The sequence below is a fragment of the Augochlora pura genome, chromosome 5 (genome assembly GCF_028453695.1).
Source record: "Augochlora pura isolate Apur16 chromosome 5, APUR_v2.2.1, whole genome shotgun sequence".
Lineage (NCBI taxonomy): Eukaryota > Metazoa > Arthropoda > Insecta > Hymenoptera > Halictidae > Augochlora > Augochlora pura.
Window position 1 is genome coordinate 11,565,864 of NC_135776.1, and position 17,633 is coordinate 11,583,496.

Genomic DNA, 17,633 nt, shown 5'->3' on the forward strand with positions numbered 1-17,633 from the left:
TTCCTTAATACTCCCTTACAACCTTGCGAACCCATTAAGCATTTCAGTCCCAGAGAAATAGCACAAGAAATAAAGAAACTCAACGATAGAAAAGCACCCGGATATGATCTTATTACTGCTAAAATGTTAAAAGAAATACCAAAAAGGAAAGGTATAGTAGCAATCACACAAATATATAACGCGATAATAAAAATCCAGTATTTTCCCATCCAATGGAAATTTGCGAATATCATTCTCATCCAAAAGCCTGACAAACCACCCACCGAAGTGACCTCTTATAGGCCTATCTCTCTGTTACCAATCTTGTCAAAACTATTTGAAAGATTACTATTAAACAGGCTAACACCAATATTAACGGAAAAATGCATAATCCCGCAACATCAATTTGGCTTTCGCAAGCAGCACTCTACTATTGAGCAAGTACATCGTATAGTCAATGTGATAGAAGAAAGCTTTGAGAAACGCATGGTATGTTCCGCAGCATTCATTGACATTAGTCAGGCTTTTGATAGAGTGTGGCACATGGGCTTGTTATATAAAATTAAGCAATACCTTCCTCATAACTACTATGATCTGCTCAAATCCTACTTAACTGACAGGTTTTACCAGGTTAACCAAAACGGCAAATACTCGAAGATCAATCCTATACTCGCGGGAGTTCCCCAAGGTAGCGTCTTGGGCCCCACATTATACCAAATTTTCACAGCAAACCTTCCTGAAGACGAAAATGTATTAGTGGCTACATTCGCGGATGACACTGCGTTCTTGGCTTCTCATGAAAACCCTGCGGAGGCGTCACGATTCCTGCAGGGAGCTTTGGACAAGACTTCAGAATGGACCAAAAAATGGAAAATTAAAATCAACGCGAACAAATCAGCACACATTACATTTACTACCAGACATGTTACGTCTCCTGCAGTCAAACTAAACAACGAAAACCTTGAGGAAAAGAACTGTGTCAGAAACCTTGGTTTGCACATGGATAAAAGACTGACATGGAAAGATCACATAAAAAAGAAGGGAAAGCAACTTAACCACAAAATGAGAACAATGTATTGGATTCTGGGACGAAAATCAAAACTTACATTATACAATAAACTACTCCTGTATAAGGTCGCGATCATTCCAATTTGGACATATGGGATACAACTCTGGGGATGCGCCAAGAGAAGCAACATAGATATCATCCAAAGGTTCCAGAACAAAGCACTGAGAATTATTGCTGACGCTCCATGGTACATCACTTCAGATTCGCTACATAAAGATTTGGGTATGCATAATATCAAACAACAGATAAAAAAATTCGCTATGACACACAAGAAACGAATAGCAAACCACCCTAATGAACACATCAGGGATCTAAATCACACATCACAAAACAGAAGACTGAAAAGGAGCAAACCAACTGACTTACAGAAATAAGTTATAAAAGAAACACCGCAGATAATGGTAGCGGCAACGCTATTGAGCGATTTACCGCTTGCAAGTCATAATTAATTCATCAAATTTGCTGGTTAGCTCAAGGAAGCTAGTTGTAAATGTAATTTAGTATAAATAAAAAAAAAAAAAAAAAAAAAAAAATTGTATAGGTTCCTCGAAGTCTTGCGTGACCGAAAGGTGTAGCTTGAGCGAGTGAGAGGGAAATAAGGAAAGAAGGAGAGAGAATGAGCAAGAATCGGACGGAGTGTGAAAAAGCGCATGCAAGAGAAAGAAAGAGAGAGAGAGAGAGAGAGAGAGAGAGAATAATGAGATAATGATGAGATAATGAGAGAAAAGACTATAAGGATAGAAGGACGGACGTAAAAGATCGAGGCTATCGTGAGAGAATCGTCGCCTTATAAAGTTGTGCATTGTCGTGGTTGTTGTCGTGGATATAGTTGTTGCTTAAGACGTAGGAGGTGGCTGGTACGATATTACTAATAAACTGTTACTGTTACTTTTATTGTTATCCAGTGTTGTTTGTCGCGTTTGTTATACTATCACAGAGTTTCGTAGAATTTCCAAATAATAATCCCTCCAATACTTACTGTTTATCACCATGGAAACCGATTAACCCCTTGCACTACGACTCCTTTCACGTTGCATTGATTAGCACTTATTTGTCCTTAATATTTTCCTTAATAGGAGCAGATAATTTTTGTTTCATCTATTGTCTTTATTTATTTCCGTTTCCAGACTTTGATAATAGAAAAAGTCAATTTGATTTCGATTTAGAGGAAATGAATAATATTCATACTTAATAAATTCTACATGGAATCTGTAGCACGAGTCTGACTCGTTATTATAGTGCAAGGGATTAATTGGCTATTGGGACCGAGGACCCACGGAAATTTCTAAATGTTTTATCATTTCCACATCCGGCAATTCGATGTCGAAGCTTGCCCCACTCCGTCAAACTGAACATCAGCAGTAAAATAATCTCTGCTTCGACGAACGGAACAATCCGGCTGGATCCGTTTGCGATCCGCTTGCTCTCGGCCACGGCGATGTCACCGTTCAGCAGCGCGTCGCGATCCGAATCAGCGCTGAAATTGGCACAAAGAACCGTTCGTGCCGGGCCGCCGATAAATGGTTGTCGATTGGTGCTGGCGATCAAAAGACACCGTCCTCTGTCTTTCATGGGGTGCCTTTTCAAGTCCGGATGGCACACGCCCGCGCTGCTTGATTAACGCGTCGCCTCGCCCTGCCTACCTGCCTCTGTCTGCTGCTTGCCTGCTGCTTGCTTGCTTGCTTGCTTGTCTGTCGCTCGATTGAGAATTCAATCCGGGACCGGGTTTAATGATTTTGGTAAACAACGCCTACTAGGACAAACAAAGGGATTCCGCGTCTGTTGCCGAAGCAGCGGCTGAATAGCAATATGATGAGGGCTACCGAGCGAATCGCGTGCATCGGATCAGAGACCTGCGTTCTGATCGGACGTCCCATCGAGCGAAATATCAGTGGATATTGCAATATGTGTTCAATCTATTCGCTGCTTTATGGGCTGGAAGGATGTTCTTTTGGGGACGCTGTAGCTGTCTATGGTTGCTCGGTCTGCTTTTCTCAGAAGTTATTTGTTCTATAATAGGTCATTAGCTACTTGTTCTTGAATGTGTCTTCTTAAGAGATATTAGGAGATTGATGTTGGTACTTATGGTGTCTTTAACAGGATGAATTCTTTGGTAATGATTTCGTATTGTCACACTTGGAATAGTAAATATTGGCAATCCTATCATCCTTGTTCAAACAATTTTAAGCGGGTATTTTTCGTCTTTTATATATTACTTAATATTGTACTTTGTAATATTTTATATACCTTTTAATTTTATATATTCTACTTTTACATTAATATTATTATAACACACAAAATTGAAAATAATATTATTATATACATACACTATATACTAGAATTTAATAAGGTAAAAATATTGCGTGGGCACGTAGATATTAAACCTTTGCATTCGAAGCCATTTTAATTCGAAAACCAAAATAGTTTCTTCTGATCCATACAGTATTTCTGTGTCATATGACTTACTGCATTTTATGCATATGAAATTGAGCCTTGCGATACATACAACAATTACATTTTTTATTTCCATACACTTAAAAATATCCACAACAACTCGAAAAAATTTTGACATAACAGATCTACCGTGACTGCGTATATAAATTAAACAATAAATATTGATATTTCTAATATTAATAATCCTCATAGCCTTGACATTATCTTGTTATAACCTCGACAAAAGCGTGACATAATCTTGAGATAATCTCAGCAAAGCTATGACATAATCTTGACATAATCATGACAATGTTTAAATATGAACACATTTGACAATTTTAACATTATACTGTTACAAAATATAACAATTTTTAAGTGTGCCCCAGGGTCACCAATCAATTGCAGAGGATTAATATAATATCAGCTATTTTTAACTCGTGCACGGTATAATCGATGTCAAAGTCGGCTTGGTTGGTAATCAATGGCGCCATTAACGTGGTATTCAGTTTCCCGAGGAATTAGGCTTCATTCCAGTAACAACGTTCCCAATTAGTAGAAGATACGATACTGTTCTATTATGATGTATTCCGCCTTGTTAAACTGCTGCATCTGGCAGAAATGTTCACGGTACTGTCTATTAACTCTAAAACCACCCCCTTCTATTTTTGGCACAAGTAACAGAACTGCGAACCGCTCAAAACATAATCATGCTAATCAAAATATTATTTATTACTTTTCTTAGTACTTTTTATACTTCTTCTCATTATTTATCATATTTGTTTTATTATACATTACATTTATTTTATTATGTATTATATATCGTTTATTATTCATTATATTCCTTTTATTATTCATTATATTTCCCTTAATATTTATTTTACACCATTTATTATGCTCTTTAAAGTATTTATTTAATGGTTCGCAAAACAATTTAAAAATGTTACGAAATCGTCGGCAACCTCACAGAGTCAAAGGTAAAAAGACATCGTGATGCACCATTGCAAGGCTTCTTTTTTCATAAATATAAATTGCAACGGTTAACAATTACAAGCTGACACATTTCTACGATTTTCGAGGGTAATCTGATTGTTGTTAAAAGCAACGACTCATCTGGCAACGTGATCTTTCTTTGGCTTCAGTTTGGTCAAAGGGCTGTTAACTAAAATATTCTGTTACAGGACAATTTCACATTGTGGTATCCCTATTGTCACAGCGACGGTATTAATTAAGGCGACTTTCCATGTAAGTCCTCGCTTCGCTAAAATATCGTTAATAATTTACTAACAGAGGGGAGAACTTTGTTGTCGCTAAGCGTCCACTCTGCGAGCTGAACAGCTTTAGAAAATAGGAAACTAGAATTTCGTTTCAGTTTTGAAGCTATTAACACGTTCCGCGCCGAGCCATTTATTATTTTACTAAAACTCGATGTATTATATGTAATTATTAATTCTCTGCACTCGCAGCCTCTTTACCTCTAAATCTAAAATAATTTTTCTGGCTTATAGTATTGTCATTTTGTATAACGAAATACACTTTATGCACATAAACTTGAGGCTCGTGTTACACTTTTAACAATTTTATAAATCTAAATTTTGACGATGTGTATAAAAATGATCTTCGGATATGATATGACAATTTTAAACTCATTATGTCATCATTAACAAATGACTAATGCAAACAAAATATTATACAGAAATTATTTAATTGCAAGCACATTTTCTGAAACCTGAAACATTTAACAATTCGCACACGAATGAGGACACTGAATAATGGACTCTAAAAATTGTTATGTAACATTCTAAAATAATAATTGCGTTATTAACCCTTTGCCCTCGAAGCCATGTTAACTGTAAATCTAAAATAATTATTCTGGCTTACAGTATTTCCATTTTAAGCGGCAAAATACATTTTAACCAGCTTTATGACTCTAGTACGTTAAAATCTGAGAATATCGCATTAAGAAGAGGGTTCGGCCGGCAAACTTTCGACACAACACAGCCTTTTCTCGCGGCGTCGTGATAATAAACGTTTGGAAAGGGGTTTCAAAGTCTCGTATAAACTCACCTATTAATAGGATCGATTCGCCATAAAGTTCCATAATAATCACTCACTCGGCCCCCGGGGCGCTCTTTTTGTTCAAGGTAATCCATAAGCCGTTATTAAGTATCGAGGCATGAATCTCCATTTCGCCTATCCCTCGATCGCTTTCGATCCTCATTTTTCAACGTCGCCGACGGTGGAGCATTATCAGCATCTCGATCGTCGACTGACAAAAGCGTTCAATCGAAAATCCTGTTTATTGTGAGTCGTCGACACACCGTGCTACGAGCCATACAAAAACCCCGAAAAATCAATATATCTTTTAATTTTTTAAGTAATATATTCGTGATCTGGCATCTTTGTATTTACATAAACAATTGAGAAAAACCAAAAAAGTAACCCTCAAAACACAGAAAACACATTAACAAACACTAAGCAATCTCGTTGCCTCAAGCAATTGCGTATCACATCACCGCGTTTTTAATAACAATTTTGTCGAAGCTCGTGGCAATAAATGAAAATATGAATGGACCTAATTAGTCTTTTTAAAAATAGTTACCAAGGTACTTTAGAAAATTAATTAGTTCAGAAAATACGAGTTTTGTCATCAACCTAACCTCGATATTTTTTTGTAAACGAATCGATTCCTCTTACCATTCTCTTTAAAAAATTACGAAGCTACTTATCAAATTAGTTAGTATTGTCCTCAACCATGTATTTATTATTCTTGCACAAGTTGATTTTTCTTACCATTCTGTTTAAAAAATTACTGAGGTACTTAGTAAATTAATTAGTTTAGAAGATACGAATTTTGTCCCCAACCTAACTTTAACATTTCTGCAAATACAACTATATATTCTGCTTGCATAAACCGATTGTTCTTACCATTCTCTTTACAAAATTACCAATCTACTTGAGAAAATTAATTAGTTTACAAGTTATACCACATCCTATCCTTTTTGTAAATACAACTGTATATTATTCTTGCATAAGTCAATCGACTTATGCCATAGAGTAATCGCTCTCACCATGTTCTTTAACAAATTTCTTAGACACTTTAGGAAATTAATTAGTTTAGAAGAGATAATTTTTGTCCCCAGCACCCCTAAGATACTAGCATTGCGCGACCCGGCGCGGCGGAGCCGTGAAATCGTGGCTAAGTTCACGGCACCACGAGGGCGAAGTTGAAATTGGAGCAACGAGGGGTTGAAAGATCTGCCGCGGGATAGCCGGCAGCCGGCTTATTGTTAGCACCGCCACGTCGCGAGTTACACGCGCGTATCCGACTTCTTCATCCGCGTGCGTAGTCGCGAGCATGACATTGCGGTAATGACACGGCCGGCCGGGGACCAGGCGAGCACGCGACCCCCGCCGCTGCATGCAACCGTGTGCACGCGCCCGATGCATTGGGACGCAGTGCGTGACCGCCGACCCAGTCGAGCTTGCACTGGCCGGCTCTCGATGCAGAAAGAATCGCAGCTGCGTGTCGCTGGTAATTCTCGCTTGAAAGCTCGCGTTCCACGCAAATCACTCTCTCCCCCCACCCCCTCCGAAACGCATACATGGCTATGGCGTATTGCGTTCCTATCGGTTCCCAGATTGTTTACCACGCGTCTTATTAACCCTTCGCGCTCGAATGGCGACTCAGAGGTGGCACTGAAATTGTTCCATCACGCCATAAAAATAATATTTATACCAACAATATTTAGATACAAACAATTGTTAAATAGTAAAATTGTTGTCACAAGAATAAATTTCGTATGCATACAAGTGCGCTTCGTTACATAGAAGGGAAAAATTATGAGCCAGGAGAATTATTTTGAATTTACAGTTAAAATGACTCTGAGGACAACGGGTTAATAACGCAAATATTATTTAGATTGTGACATAACAATTTTTAGAGTCCATTTTTCAGTGTTGCCACTCGTGAGCGAATTGATAAATGTTTCAGGTTTCAGAAAATGTACTTGCAATTAGGTCAACTCTGCATAATATTTTGTTTGCATTAGTAATTTATTAATGACGACATTATGGCTCTCAGGCGCCATTGCAATTGTTATATCATGCCCCAAGAATTGTCTTCGTAATAATAGTATTTAATAGATATCCTCAAAGTTTAGATATATAAAATTGTTAAATTGTAACTGTTGTATGAGTTACAAGCCTGAATTTTATATGCATGAAATGCATTTCGTTATACAAAATAGAAATAATATAAGCCAGAGAAATTATTTTAGATTTACAGTCAAAGTGGCTTTGAGTGCAAAATATACCGACCGAGCTTTTCCCATTATTGGTAGCTTGTAAATCGATTGTTATTGTTAATTAATAAAGGAATATGTCGAGAGGAATATAAAAATATAATTTAACATCATTTATAAAATATACGATGTACTGTATGAACTGTATGAACTGTATGAACAACCATCGCGATTCTTTGTCTATTACTATGTCAGATATTTGCATGGCAGCATTTTCATTGTACAAAACGCAAACCTAATTTTCTACAGTTGTCATGACGACCAATAATTTGCTATCTATTATTAAGGTATTATTATATAATTTCTCTTAATATTAGATACCTTTAGCGATGTATCACATAAATAAAATAAATGATACAGATGAAATAGATATTGTTTAATACTAACGTCATAATAATATAGAAATATTCAGGTCCGAATGACTGATCGGTAAAGTGTCAAAAAGGTTAATGCTCGACGTTTCTTGCCCGCGAGGCCACCTGTGAAAATCCCGCCGATTTCTAAATAGAAATGCAACTTTAGCTAGTCTAATTAGCAAGCCTAATTGCGATCCAACAGTTCAGAATGCAGCTGTGCAATGCGTATAATTACGCCGACCTTCGCGCAAAGTTTCCTGCGTCTGTCTCTCGTCCAAGTCACCACACCGTCACTTATTTCAAGGAAAATGATTATTACGATGCAGCTGCCTCTATTAGTTTTTTATTATCTTATATTTTTAATTATTTATTGCTTATTTTATTTCATTAATTACTTATCTGAAAAATAATTATTTTATCTGAAAAATGCCCTCGGGAATCGTAACTAGGCCCGGGGGAACATTGTTTGAAAAATAAACGACTTAATATACTTAATATACTTATTTAATATATAATTATTACAACGATTCACAATATAATGAATATAATTATTTAATACATAATTAATATAAATATTATATTTTATAATAACAAATAGAATTTATTTTATTTTCAAACAATGCTCCCCGAGCTTACATCAAATGCCTCTGGGTATGTCAAAGTTATGTCATATGTAATTAATATAAATATTTAATAATTGTGGAAAATATATAATTAGATAAAAGAAAACTATAAGCTATGATTAACATACAATGAATACCGCGAAAGAAACTACAACTAAATTATAACGACGAAACAACTCAAAACGCTCTTCACTCATCGGCTTCCAAATCAACTCTGCCCCGTGCTTCTTAAAACGAAAACCCTTACGCAATCGTCGCCACACATCTATAAACAAACGCGTTGCTATCGCAGCTGCTGGCTTCGCTCGCTCTCCCTAATCTCGCTCGCGGCAGATACAATGTTTTAACCTACGGCACTGTCACATTGTGCCTGCACCTTCTAAATTACGATACTACATAATATAATATTTTATTTTATGTTACAGAGTTTAATACTAGTGTAATAAATTAGAATAATACACAATAAAATCTGTCTCTTAGAAATATCCTCCTGGCATCAGGCAGTTGTTGAGACACTACCCCTTCCTTGTCTTTGACAACCAGTCCCAACACATCCCGTCGAGTCACGTGCGAATTAGGTATTTCATTTTATTTTCATCCTACCGGCTGCTTTTTTTGCTGCAGCTAGTCACGAGTTTGCTTCGTTTATCAGGCTCCCGCGGACTTTGTAAGATGCAAATTTCCACGCCGCTGTTAAAGTTATTCCACCGCGGTCCTCGACAAATGTTACGAAAGCGTAATCGGCTCGTGTCCCGCGATCGTTTGCCTATCGACCGATCAATTCCCTCTGATAGAGAACGGACTGTCGCCGCGAGAATATTAACGAACACGTTTTGCTCGCGCACTCCGCTGCAAGACGCGCATTAATTATTTCTTATATAATTTATAGAATTTGTGGAAACGATAAATTTGCGGTTTTAACTGCGTTCAACCCGTTCCATTTGCCAAACAATGTTGCACCTGGTTCACGTGCAATTTCCAGCGGTATTTACAAAATTTAAAATTTAATAAAGTCAAAATTAAAATAGGATTTTATATTATTTTAATATAAAGTAACAAGATATATTATTGTATTTTAGTATAAAACAAAATAATATGTATAAAATACTTACATATATATAATGATAAAATTATTAAAATTCAATCAATATAAAATATAGCAATAGTAATAGATAGTAATAAATATAAAATATAGTATAGTATTAAAGCAATATAGTAAATTACACTTTAATCGTCTTTTAAGCAGTCTCGGGAAATAAGTAACAAATATTTCTCCAGATTACAGTTTCGACGCTAAGACATTGTAAAATTAATTACCGGAACAGCTTTATACCTATGGTACTATGTTTTAGGTGATCAATCAAGGCACAATGAAACATTGGATCGAATGGTACGTATTATTGGCATGCCCAACAGAATTCTATCAAAAATTCGTTTCCAAAGCTTTGTCAGCCGACAAGGTTTCAATGCGAAACTAACGACAAAGTAAACAGAGAGAAACGAGCACAAACGCTGACATTTTGTCAAAGAACCCGAATGTTTGGCCATGATCGATGACAAAAGGTTAGAAAACTCTATTCGAGGGTACACGCCAAGCATCATCGATGAATGTCACGTTGCAAATGGGTTCAAACGGAGACACGAAACCACCGTTACAAAATTTTAACTATCATTGAGTGTTTGTCGCATGTACGACATTGGTTTCGCGGCGAGAATGGCGAAGTTTGAGTAGCAAAACTGAGAGAAAATAAATTATATATATTTTACCGATCGGTAGCCTATAAAATCGACTGCTCTTTCCCTTTTTATTTAAAAAATCATTTTTGAGATATAATGTTACCTTTCACTAGAAAATAGTATAGATATAAGTAATAATGGAAATAATAATAATAATAGCGTAAACAAGGATTTTTTATTTCTTTTGTTTGATTTATTTCATTTTTTTTTACCTGTTTTACCTATTTTATTTATTTCAATTTTATTCCGGCTGTTTTATCTATTCCAGTTTTATTTTGTCTAGCCTATTTATTTTACCTTTATTTTATCTGTTCTATCTATTATATTTATTTCATTTTAATTTCATCTGTTTTACCTATTTTATTTATTTCAGTTTGATTTAGTCTATTTTATCTATTTCAGCTTTCTTTTGTCTATTTTATTTATTTTACTTCTATTTTATCTATTCTATTTATTTTAGTTTTATTTCATTATATAAATCTGTTTCATTTATTTTATTTATTTCATTCTCACTTTACCTACTTCATCAATTTTACTCTTATTTCAGTTATATAATTTATTTTACATTTATTGTAAAAATCTCGAGAGGTACCAAACATTAAGAAAAACCATGCAATAATATCGAAGCTTACAATAATACAATCTAACAAATTTATTAAATACCACTCAATAATAAATAACAAATTATCGAGAGGAAAAGCAAAATCAACTACCCGTCGAGTAGTAAGTACATATTAGTAAGTATTAAGTATTCTGATTTAAAGTATTAACTGAGAAAAATAAGAAATTAAAAGTACGACATACTCGGCACAATGTTAACGCGATTATATTATGTAACCCAGATCCGGTAATCTTTTCGATCGCGTAAATCTTCTATTTGAACGGTGTGCAACGTTGGACATTGTTCTTGAACGATCCACCTCCCCCAATCCTCTTTAAACCCGGACCCTCTGAAACAGCAGATAACCGAGAACGACGACGAGTACAGCGTGACCATCATGCGCTTAGCTGAATCAGGTTAAGTAGATAAACATTATCGGTGACGTCCAAGTTCATTGTCCTTGGGCATTGTGCGTACGATATAACCAGAAGAACAAGAGGCTTCCGGACACCGATTGCTGCCGGAACCCTCTCTCGATCGGCTTAAGATAAACTTGCAACCACGGGAATACGAAAACGAGGGATTAATTTCTAGCGTCGGATCCCCGAGTTACACACTGCTTGCTGGTAGCTACGTAATCCGGATCGATTAGGGCGACACGTAATTGGAATAATGGAACTGCTTAGTTTAAATAGCCAGCACTAATTGGTTCGTTCTTTTCGCGAGAAATATTAGGTGCGACTATCTGTCTCGGTAACTGCTTTTACTAGTGCAATTTGAAATCGGTATTACAGACGTTAAGTTTTGAATATGATTGTTTTCTTTTAGTTTTATAAATAATCAATATAGTGAAGTCTACATATAACATTATATAACATAATTTGTGCGAGTCACTGTTTGCAGCAACCTCCTCGTGGTGTGCCTTGGGAAATTTGTATTGCTCAAATAAAGCAATTTTGCGAATAACTGCAAGTTCTTTTGAGTTCCAATATAAAAACTATTAAATATATATATTGCTATATAAACGAACTGGACAGTTTTTATTGTTTTTATAGTTAGCTGAGACAATGGTGATTTGGCTGCGTTTCAAGCGGCCATTTATTTCTCGACAACATCTTGCTGGTCACCACCATGTGTACTCGTTCCATGTGCACTTGTCTTTTATTTCTGTTATTATTATCATCATTGTTGTTATTACTATTACTGTATGGCTTGCACATTAAGCTGGAGTTTTATATCTTCCAAGAAAAATTTAAAATTAAAGTTATTGTTGAGAAAATTGCTAGAAGAGATTACGAACATGCAGAAAAATTTCAGGATCTGATTTAGGTAAAGTGTTTGCAATATTGTAACGTTGCACGAAATGCAGTTACAGTTTAGTATACTTTTACGTTACAACATGCGTTAGGCACGTTATATTGGTATAATATCTTCATATTAATACTAGTCTTTGCATAATAATATTAAAACCCCTGAATAACAATGTAAGCCCAGGGGAATATTAGTTGAAAATAAGAAGAATTAGTATCAGTATAATATTAGTATAATATTTGCCTTTATAATTAGTCTTTATGATGTCATAATTATATGACATAATATCAATCTTTATGATGCTTATATGGAATATATTTGTTACAAAAAGTGTAAGTGTATAGTATGGATGAGAGTGTGTGATATGTAAGAAGGAGTGTGCGGTTGTATGAATGTATAGTAATAAGATAACATGAATGCATGGTTGTGTGCGTGAAACAAATGAATGATTGGGATTATCGATCGGGCGAGGGACAACGGAACGAGGTGGCCACACTTCTTCGGTGACGTCACGTGGGAACAGACGTTTTGTGTATATCTTTGTTAAATAAAAGTTAATATTATTCCGTTAACCAAGTTCCTTACAAAAGTTAATAATTTTCTCTTTAATTATAATTCTACTAATCGTGGTTAAGAGAAATTTGTTTTTAATATTTGAAATGAAATTTAAGTGAAACACATATTCGTAGTTTTCATACATTTTGAAATCAACGTTAATAATAACATCACGTTAATAATAATGATTTAATAAGTAAGTAATAATTAAATCAAGATGAGGGAATAATACATTTTCAATTTCTTTTCCTGAAATATTCGGTCATTTTATATGTAAATCAATATGATGATCCACTGAACACTACTGGATTATCAAAATTTATTAAATCTTCATTGCAAAAAATGATAGTTAGGTAAAACTGTCTCTTTCTCTCTTAACAATTGTATTCAGCTGAAAATAATGTATCCTTAAAGTTCTTGTATTTAATTTATTAATTTTTATCATAAATAATTAAATTCGCAGTCTGATGACAAGTAGTTTTAATGATACGTATTTTAACAATAAGTAGTTCTAATGATAAGTAGTTTTAACGATAAGTACTTTTAACGATAAGTAGTTTTAATGATAAATAGTTTCAATGATAAGTATTTTTAATGACAAGTCATTTTAATGATAAGTAGTTTTGCTTAATAGCATTTTTATCTTCGTTTTACAGAAGGCAATCCTTTAGTTAGTGCAGAAAAGTTTTCCTTAATTCTAATTATTCTGAAATAATAATTTTAAGACGCACAATTTTTATTGCAAAATAGTATCTAATTTTCTTGTATTAAATTTTCTTTAAACATTAAGAACTTAACACGTTACCGATCGGTTATTGGGCCATTTATGTCAATATGGGTTAATTAAATCTACCACCACAAGAATTCATTTTTATTTTATTTCTTTCATTCATCATGGAAGGCATATACTATTTCGAAAATTATGCAATAGTATAATAGTGCAATGTCAAATTTCAGTTCCTATTTTTATTTAATTTTCGTTTTATTATAATATAGGAGCTTTGCACATATTATTCAATAATATTATATATTTTACAATAATATAATGCTCAATGCTAAATTTTAGTTTCTACTTTTACTTTATTTTGATTTTATTAATTGCGAGGAGTACCTAATATTTCAAATGTTATATAATAATATTGGAGCTTACATATATTATAGAATAATATTATATATTCTACAATAATATAATAGCCCAATTTTAAAATTTATTTTCTATTTTTATCAAATTTAAAAAATTTTTGAAACTTTATACTAACATAGAAACTTATAGTAAGCAATCTCACGCTTCTATCTCATCAACGAATAAAACATTACCGGAGCAAAGGACCGATTAACATGCTGCCGGTCGGCAAAGTGTTAATTAAGGCAGTCTTTTAAAGATCGGACGTTATACAAGACGTGTTCCTGGAATTGACTGCTGTTTACCTAACAATCCACCGTGTCTGCTACATGCTGTCCCACCCGTATCAAAATTCCTCGTTACTCACCGCTTCAGTGTGCACAGGATGAGCAGCAAACAGCAACCCTGTCAGAGCTGCAAATCCTGGACGCAGCGCTGCCACAACTAGGCTCACCCTTGTGACCAAAACGCATGCAATGGCGTGCAAGGCAATATTCGTCGCGTGATACCAGCTGGGTGTTAATCCTGACATCAGGTAGTTCAGTCTGCAAGCAGAACAAGACGAATGTTAAATTTACACGGTTAATGTATAGTAAACATTTCAATATTTTAAACGGTGTTGACTCGGAAACTTTGCACTAGTCGTATAAACTGAAACAACTATGCATATATTTGAAATAATTCTGTTTGCGTACGCTCCTTCGTATTTTCGTACTATTACCGCTTCTCTTTTTTACTGTTTTATATTTTTCTTTTCTTTGCACGTGTTTCTCCAGTTTTAGATACGGCGATCATTTAATTCGTGCATCAATTGGCATTTTAATGTTTATTATATGTTTATTATGCATTACTTTATGTTTAATATATAAACTATAACGTTATTATTCGCGTTCTCACTGGGCGCGGTAAGAAACTCGATCAATTTATACTGAGCGGCGAACGTGTTGAACCCTGTTATAAATAAATTCTTGTTGTGAGAAGTCGAAATAATAATGTCTCATCTTTTATTTAAAAAAAGAATAAATGAAATTTGATAATATTTCGTCAAGAAGACAGCAAGGATACAAGATATATATTCAATATTATTAAAGATATATATATATTCATTGTATAGTAACTTATAATAATTCTGCTTATTAAGTTAAAACGTATTTATAAACATCGATAGATAAATATTTAGTAACTATGACACAAGTCCATTTAACTTTTTGGTTGTTCCGTGAAAGAGGGTATTTTAATTATAAGCAGAATTTTTTTACTATACTATATTATTATGTTATATTAAATATACATCTTCAATAATAACCTTTGAAAAGGTTATTATTGCCTGACATAATTAACATAACCTGACAAACCTTGAAATAACCATAAGCAGAATTATTATATATTATTATCTGCTGTTATGTTATATTAAATACATATCTTTAATACTAAGCTTGACATAACCTATAAAAAGTTGCAACTATTCATCACATGCGGTTAATTTGCAACAATAGTACACGCAATCGGTTAAATCGAATCTTACGTATGCAACGACAATTACAAATGCCAATGATTCGAATAAAGAGTCCAGCGAGTTCGTACAAAAGCGAAGCCTGGGACGATAATAAAGTTTTTTCTGGCTGCGTCAAGAAACTGAAAGCGCGCTCGCATCTACGGCGATTAATAATTGAAATGAAATTACCGATAACACTGATAGAATGTAATGATTATACGGTCGAACAAAGGGCTGAGTTCTTACAGATTTCCCATTGTGCCGTGGTCGACGTCCGCGAATTAATCTTGACGATCATAACTATAATTCTTAACGTACAATGGCATTTAACAACGGTGAATCCAATTTTCCGACAGAATGCCACGAGGAAAGCAGTTCTTTCCTTCCGATCGGCCAAGTATCCCAATAAACGGTTCATTTCGTTTGATCTAATTACCCGATAATTGAAACCACGCAGTCCTCCCCGATAGGGGTCTAAGTGAAATCACCGAGCCATGATCGTAATTAGATAATTACGACTACGCGTGACCCATTAAAGTTCATTCTACCTTCAGGTGCGGCTTTGGCCTGAAACCCTTCGGATACACGCCGTTGCGGGAGTTTCGGAGAAATTACTGCGGTCTGCTATCTGCTTTCCAATACTAACAAGCCTTTACACCTTCGACGCGATCGCCTTGTCAAGATACTGGCGAAAATCGCGAGAAGAATTTGTCGAGCTTATGTTGTTCAAGGTTATTTAAGGCCTAACAGGCATTTAGACCAACGATGTGATCGTTTTGGCGGAATTATGGTGAAAATTGCGATGAGAATTTGTTTCGTGAAAGTTATGTCAAGGTTTTGTGTAAGTCATATCAAGGTTTTGACAAGATTTTGTGGAAATTACGCCAATGTTTTATCAAAATTATGTGAACGTTATTAAGGGTTATTGAAGGCCTAACGACAAGCCTTTACACCTCTGACATAGTCGCTTCGTGAAAATACTGTTGAAAATCGTGACAAGATTTCGTTAAGAGAGTACGTCTAGAATTTGACATCATGTAAGTAAATTTTTTTTTACTTTTTTTTTACTGTACTTTTATTGTCTACTGTCTTATTTATGTAAATGAAACAGTAGTTGTCACTAGGAAGTTTAAATAAATGGTCGTACATAGAGATGTTTGAAAGACAATGGTACTGAGTTATTATTCAGTTTGATCTAGATAATTTATTGAAAATAGTGAAATATGTTTTTGTATTTATAAATAAAATTTCAATTGTTGTTATTTGTTATTTATCCGGCATTCGATATAATTGCTATACGTGGCATTATTGAGCCCGCGTGGAAAGACGCAAGCTTTTCGTTAGTGGTAAATGGTAATTAACAGTTATTACACGACGAATAAAGTAGGTACTTATTTAATTACTTTGCCTGAAGAAAAATTCATCCTTTTGTATTTCACATTTACCAAGTAAATAGATTTGATCTAGAAATTGGTATGTTTGATTTAAAAATTAGTAAATTTTATTAAGAAATTAGTCAATTCGTTATAGAAATTGGTAAATTTTATTTAAAAATTGAATATTCGATTTATGGAGAGATTAAAAATGTCGTGTTACATTTAATACGAACGATATTTACAAATTTTGTCTGCTTCTGATACATTTTTGAATATACGTTGTGAATTGTGAAACAAGTTTTGAATTCTCAAGTTGTGAATTTGGAACGCCATGTTGCCACAAAGTTAACAAAATGCAAGCAGATATATTTTTCAACAGAAAAAGAAAACCATTTTTAAACGTCATCAGACAATGCTTTGTTAGTCGGATTTATGAATAAGAGGGATATGATTCAGAATACAATTTCAAGCGTATATCTGTACACGCAATACATTAGTGAAACATAAACGAAGTAGAGAGCGACATAACTGCACACCTGCTGCCTAAATTATGAAGATAAATGAATAAGATTTTCGCAATATATCTACAAGTGTCTCTGCTCTGTTTTCATACTAATACCTTGAAAATTGGATTTACCGATTTATGTTATCTTTACACGAAGAGTGCATACATA

General features: G+C 34.4%; 1 protein-coding gene across 1 annotated transcript in view; it reads right to left on the reverse strand.

Moving 5' to 3' along the window:
* Nucleotides 1-17,633, reverse strand: part of LOC144470031 (protein O-mannosyl-transferase TMTC1-like) — a 489,418-nt gene that overhangs the window by 260,974 nt on the left and 210,811 nt on the right. Inside the window, exon 2 of the mRNA XM_078180811.1 lies at nt 14,456-14,633. Within this exon, the coding sequence (XP_078036937.1) occupies nt 14,456-14,633 (178 nt within the window). The remainder of the gene's footprint in view (nt 1-14,455; nt 14,634-17,633) is intronic.